At 36.9% G+C, this 6,891-nt stretch overlaps 1 protein-coding gene across 1 annotated transcript; it reads right to left on the bottom strand.

Annotated features, from left to right (window-relative positions):
• Nucleotides 1-126: 126 nt before the first annotated feature.
• On the bottom strand, nt 127-6,889 carry alkbh1 (alkB homolog 1, histone H2A dioxygenase). The gene is made up of 6 exons (XM_043263829.1): nt 6,590-6,889; nt 6,078-6,186; nt 5,695-5,857; nt 5,287-5,377; nt 2,521-2,714; nt 127-1,743 (listed from the first exon to the last, which is right to left on the bottom strand). The coding sequence occupies exons 1-6, from the start codon at nt 6,725-6,727 to the stop codon at nt 1,317-1,319; spliced, it is 1,122 nt and encodes a 373-aa protein (XP_043119764.1). The 5' UTR covers nt 6,728-6,889; the 3' UTR covers nt 127-1,316.
• Between the last annotated feature and the right edge of the window lie 2 nt (nt 6,890-6,891).

Below are 6,891 nucleotides of genomic sequence, written 5' to 3'. Positions count from 1 at the left end.
TCTAAGCAAAATCTTACTGACCTCAAATATTTGATATTAACCTTTATTTTTTATTTTAAGTTAAAGGTTGAGACTTACACTGCAACACCGATTATATTTTTTAAAGTATTAAATTAAAGCATAATATTTCAGTACCACAAAATATTTTTAATAATTACAATCACAAATCACAATCAACATACCACAAAATCATCTTCTTGTATTAAAGTGTGTTTTTATGGCAAATTAGGATTTAAAGAAATAGTTGACGCAAAAATTAAAATTATTGCATATTTTACTAACCCCCAGGCCATCCTAGGTGTACATGACTTTCTTGTTTCAGATGAACAGTCAGTTTTTCAAAAATGTATCTCCCGACTGTGTTTGTCTCAAAGAAGAAAGTCATATACACCTAGGATGGCTTGGAGGCGAGTAAAATGTCTTCATTTTTGGGTGAACTATTCCTTTAAGTACCGTGCAAATATTATGATATATATCCGAAACTGACAAAAATGATTAAGCAAATACTATCATTTAGTGCCATATTAGCTTATATTTCAAAATACCATAGCATTACCATGTTTTTCATGCATGTCCCATCATAACAGCACCCATCACAGCCTCTGGATGTAGCAAACCGGGTGACATCTCACATACCCCCTTGACAGTACCACAACAACAAAATACACGCCGATAAACGGTGCCTAGCATTTACGTTTTTACAGCATGTAAAAGACCAGAAACATCAATCTTGCAAATCTGACATGCAGACATGAACTTTTGAAAGCATTTCACGAGAGGCAGACGCAGTGACAGAAGTGTTTTATCACCATGGTAACGCCGGCCCCCAGTGTTTTCAGTCACAACGGCAGTGTCAACCTGGGTCCCTCTGGGAACTTGTCATAGGCAATCTCACACTGGCTTTGACATGTCGTGACACCGCTTGACCAGATTAAAAAGATTATACGCCGTCTCCCCGGTTTTCCTCTGAAGGTCAGCTCTGTTTAGTGTTACAGCCCTGAGTGAGCAAACATGGCAACCAGCCTTAAATCAACAGACCTGCGCCTGGCAAACTGTCACGACTCACAACAGACCAGACTGAATGTCACCGCCCGTTCTGCAGACTGAGAAGTATCGCGCGTGAAGTTGGTCATGACAGGGTAAAATGTAGGACTACGCTTTAAGCCGAGTTGACTTGACGCATAAGTGGCTGTGAATTCGCAACACCTGCTCTGGAACGAAGAGCCATTATCTGGGAAGTGATCGCAATAATGCATTTATTTGAAGCTATATGTACAACTTTAAATACCCGGTGCATTTTGCATAAATAAAATTTGTTAGGCGTCACGCTCATAGCCCGATTCGCTTTTCCTCTTATTATTTTTCTGAGTTCCTTCCTCTGATTTTTCACAACTGTCTGTTGTCAAATGTGATGCCTGTGAACTTGGAAAGGTCTGACCAGTAGCAAGTACTTGTCGAACGGTCACATTTACCCGAGACGTCTGCAAGTACCAGGAGCAAACGTCCCAGTCCTCTTCCGGTACACTTTGGATGTAATCGCCCTTTGCCTCCGTCTCTAGTCTCTGGCCCAGGCAGGGTGGCAGCGTGTTTCCAGCGGGGGCGGGGACGATGCAGGGTACTGCGTGATACAGTAAACGGCTGGGTCCTGACATCACCATTATATCACCGCTGTTCATGAACATGGCTGTGGGCCGGTCATCCCTCTTAGTCCCGCCCAACAGGAAAACAGCAGTCTGTCCAAAGCTAACATCCAAGTACAAAAGGAAACATATGAAAAAGATGAGTTTTTTTTGTGTTTTCCACCTGTCCTGACTTTTACATTTGAGTCAGTTAAAAAAAAATTATTTCACCCAAAAATTACAATTCCGTCATCATTTACTCACCCTAAAGTAGTTTCTGCTGAACACAAAGGAAGATATTTTAAAGAAAGTTTGTAACCAGGCCGTTTTAGGTCACTATTGACTTCCATAGTAGTATATGAAAATACCAAAGATTTTTATATATCCTTATAGGAATTATGACAAATAAAAGTCTGTTTTTTAAAAATATTCTTGATCAAAATATACAGTAACATAGATAATTCAGTACATATAAAAAATAAATAAATATACATATAGTGCCATTACAGAAATTAAATAATTCTTCTTCTATTATTAATGTTGAAAATGTTTGTGCTGCTTAATAATTTTGTGGAAGCAAAATAAATTGATTTGTTAGATTATTTTGATGAAAAGTTCAAAGAAACCGCATTTATATTGCCATTTCTGATAAAAAAAAATGCTTTCTAAATAAAGCTATTAATTTATTCCAAAGAAATTCTTTGACTGCAAACATTTAAGTTGCAGCTTAATGCCTTTTTTTCTTCAGAATTATGTATGAATTCTAAGCTTTCTGTGTATATTTGAAGTACAAAACATTTAATTGCCCAACATATCCTTGTTAATTAATCCCATGACTTCCACACTCATAAGTAATTTAAGTCAGTATATGGAGCTAAAATTTGAGCAATATATTCCTCACCTGAAAGACAACAAAGGTGGGGTATGGTCGAGCTCTGATTCGTCGACATGGATTCCAAGCGAGGAATCAGATCGGTAGTAGTTGAGAATGCCTGCCTCTGCATTAAAGCCAGGAAAGCCGCAGGCCGCTGCCACTTTGTGAGAAAGCGAGTGAAGTTCCTTGGGAAAGGGAGTGTAGTGGTCTGGAGAGTAAGTCTGCAGAACAAAAGTATGGCAGAATAGTATACCTCATAGTGCAATTGAGTTAATTCACTTTTATTATAGGAGTAGGCCTTTTATTATACTGTAGGTGGTTATTTAGCAGTCACTTTTTTTCAAAAAGACTTATAGTACAGGTAAGTTGGGGATAAATCCTTGTTCGAGGGCACAATAGCCAATCAAGATCATGAACACAGTATGCCATACCATCCTGATCCTGATGTATTAGAAAGCTTTTAAAAAATAATTTCCCACTTATAAAATGAAATTTAAACAGATGGAAAAAATTAAACCATGATTGACATAATTCTTTCAACTTTTTCTCCTCCTTTCACAGTTATGGGTTTTATATTTAAGACTTTTTCAACAATGAATCCAAGCAGGGTAGATGCCTCAGACTTCAGTTCTACTTAAAGGGAGGAGGAAAGAGTGTCTGCTTAAAATTCACTGATTGCCGTCAGACGTTTGGCGGTGTCAAACTAACATCAGAGCTAATGAATCCGGTGCACCTCCTTTTTAATAGGACAAGACTAAACACTTTTATGTAATTAGCATATAAACGAGACAGGCAGACATCAGGCCTGTACAATTAGAGATGAAATGTCCTGAAAGGAGCAAATAATGCTAATAGGATCCTGGACAATGTTTTTTTTCCCCTCTTTCTCTCTTCAGGACAAACAATAAGCTATCATGAAATTTAAAATGTAAAAATGGATGCTTTGTCATTTTACTTAGTTTTTTTAACCATACTAAAATACATAGGTAAATATAAAATATATAGTATATAATACATTTATATATTGATATAATATATAAATTACTTTATATTTATATATATATATATATATATATATATATATATATATATATATATATATATATATATATATACACACAGACGTGGACAAAATTGTTGGTACCCTTTGGTCAATGAAAGAAAAAGTCACAATGGTCACAGAAATAACTTTATCACAAAAGGGTCACTGACATTGTTTATGCAAAAATGATGGTACCCCTAGAAAACACTGTAATCAAAGGGACATGGACACTAATTAGCATCACATAATCACAGGCTCCAGGTAATCACTGTGTTGTTTGGTGATATGGTGTGTATTACACTCGACATGGACCAGAGGAAGCAAAGGAAAGAGTTGTCTCAAGAGATCAGAAAGAAAATGATCTATAAGACCAGCAACTAGATGTTCCTGTGACTACAGTTGCACATATTATTCAGAAGTTTAAGATCCATGGGACTGTAGCCAACCTCCTGGACGTGGCAAAGGAGGAAAAAATTGATGACAAATCTAAGAGACGGATAATCCGAATGAGCTTAGAAAGACTTCTAAAGAGATTCATTCATGCTCAAGGAACATCAGTGTCAGATCGCACCATCCGTCGTTGTTTGAGCCAAAGTGTGTAATGGGAGACGACCAAGGAGGACACCATTGTTGAAAACGAAATCATAAAAAGCAAGACTGGAATATGCCAATTGTTGACAAGCCACAAAGCTTCTGGGAGAATGTCCTGTGGACAGATGAGACAAAAATCGAAGTTTTTGCCAAGGCACATCAATGTTCACAGACTAACATCAAGAAAAGAACACTGTCCCTACTGTGAAACATGGAGGAGGCTCTGTTATGTTCTGGGGCTGCTTTGCTGCGTCTGGCACAGGGTTTGAATCTGTGCAGGGTACAATGAAATCTCAAGACTATCAAGGAATTCTAGAGAGAAATGTACTAGCCAGTGTCAGAAAGCTTGGTCTCAGTCGCAGGTCATGGGTCTTGCAACAGGACAATGACCCAAAACACACCGCTAAAAACACCCAAGAATGGCTAAGAGGAAAAATTGGACATTGTAAAGTGGCCTTCTATGAGCCCTGACCTCAATTCATTGAGCATCTTTGAAGAGCTGAAATGCAGTCTGGAAAGGCACCAAATACAACTGGAGCAGTTTGCTCATGAATAGCCAAAATACCTGCTGAGAGGTGCATGTTTTTTGACAGTTACAGGAAGCGTTTGATGGCAGTGATTGCCTCAAAGGTTGCGCAGGACAAAATATTAAGTTAGGGGTACCATCATTTTTGTCCAGGTCTGTTTCATGAGTTTATAATAATTCTGTTGAAGCATGGTTGAAAAACAATACTTTCATTGGTTAACATTTATAGAATTTTATTTATTATTACTTTTGTCAGATTAAAGTTATTTCTGTGACCATTGTGAGTTTTTCTTTCATTGACCAAAGGGTAAACAATTTTGTCCACGCCTGTGTATATATATATATATGACACACACAAGAATATCTCCCCATCAAGTCAGTTTTTTATGTTTTATGCTGACCAAGGCTGTTTTTGTTTGGTAAAAATTTTCTTTGATCCGAAAACAGTTGAATATGCTAATTGTCGAAACTATGATACAGTTTTACTGGATTCTTCCACAGCATTTTTTCATCTCAGAGTTACCTGGTTCCACTTATTGATACAATTACATCGTAAAAGTTAAATGAAACTAAATTTAGTGTTAGACGTGCAGCTACAGCATGTAAAAAGCACATTATAGAATAAATGTTGTACCTTGGAATTCCAATCATAGTGGTAACCCAGCGTTACCCAGCGCAGTTTTTCTAGCAGAGTTTTGGGCTCTCTTTTCCCACAGCCTTTCCTCCTGCAATAATACACAGTCTCATTCAGATAAGGAACGCTGTGAGAGGCATCAGGTGCAGTGCAGGAGCACAAACCATTTACACACACGTTTTGTAATAAAGAGGGTCTGAAAAAAACTGCAAAGCTTTAAATCTACCATCTAGGTCCCAGTAAAATTACCACGGATCTAGCCTCAAGTGAAGCATCGAAGGGGAAAATACGTAAATACACATATGTAACGCAAGTTTTATTCTTAATTCTGGCTAAATGCACAGAAAGAGTATACAAAATCATTATATTGTACCAAGTGATCAATGTAAGGAAGGATCTTAGACTTACTGAATAACATCTATACTTTTTCCCCAGATGTTTTCAGTCTCCACAGATGACATATGCATATCCAGGTTACACACGTTGGGTTTCTGTGGATATATCTTCAAACACTGCTTTACCCAGTACTGCTGAGAACCCGGCAGGAACGGGTTGGATATGAAGATAAACCCTACATTCCAACAGTGACAATATAATTTATTTAGTCTCATCAAAAGTAAAATGGATAACAAAAAAATGTCAAGATGTCAAGGAGCAACATATTTTATACAGTAGTGTGTGTTCTCATATATTGACAATCACATAGGCAAGACAAGACACAGACAAGAGGGAGAACATAGCGATTAACTATTTGAAAATGCTTCCAGCCATTATAGATCTAAAATATACACCTGGATATCCATGAAGACCAAATGCCCTCCAGTCTTTTACCGGCTGAAGACCAGCTTTGGAAACATCTTCCTCGCTTATAGGAGTGGAGTTAAGTTCAAAGGCAAAAACCTAGCAGATAAAAAGCAGATCATTTTGATGACGAAAAGCCCAAAACTGAATTTGTCATCTAAATCTAATATTGCAAGCCAAGAATTAGCCAATACACATAGTTCATGGCAAATTAGTTAATACATCTAAGTAATAAAATATTCTAACAACGAGTAAATAACAATAATATACACAGTTAAGTAAAGACGTCATAAAAACACGAATATGGCTATATTAATTAGGTCTAATTGGATCGCGTTGTCATTAGAAGGTCTAGTTGAATAAACATCGCACGTGGTCAAATTAGTTAATAAATACAGCTAATCAAATCTTCTAATAACTGATTAATATCAATATCAGGAAAGACTTACAGCGTCATAAAATTAACGAATACGGAAGTATTCCTCAAAAATAAATGTCTCACCTTGTCATTACAAGGTTTGGAGAAATTAATAACCTCACTGAAGTCTGGAGGAGGATTTCTCCTTTTGTAAAACTTGAACAATTTTCTAAAAGCATCTTCTCCATGCTCCACTATGGAGGCCGCCATCTTTGCCGTCATCTTGTGACCTTTCTCCTTCTGACGTCAACGAAACCGCCTTTCGATTTGATTTAGGCATATTTATTATATAATGCCAACGCAATAACATTCATGAGCATAAAATGTATCACGAAACGCAGTGTTTTAAGTTTCAAAATTGTATAGATTGTTGAAATAAATGTTTA

Source organism: Puntigrus tetrazona, chromosome 17, assembly GCF_018831695.1.
Source record: "Puntigrus tetrazona isolate hp1 chromosome 17, ASM1883169v1, whole genome shotgun sequence".
NCBI lineage: Eukaryota > Metazoa > Chordata > Actinopteri > Cypriniformes > Cyprinidae > Puntigrus > Puntigrus tetrazona.
This window is presented reverse-complemented; position numbering and strand designations above follow the sequence as displayed.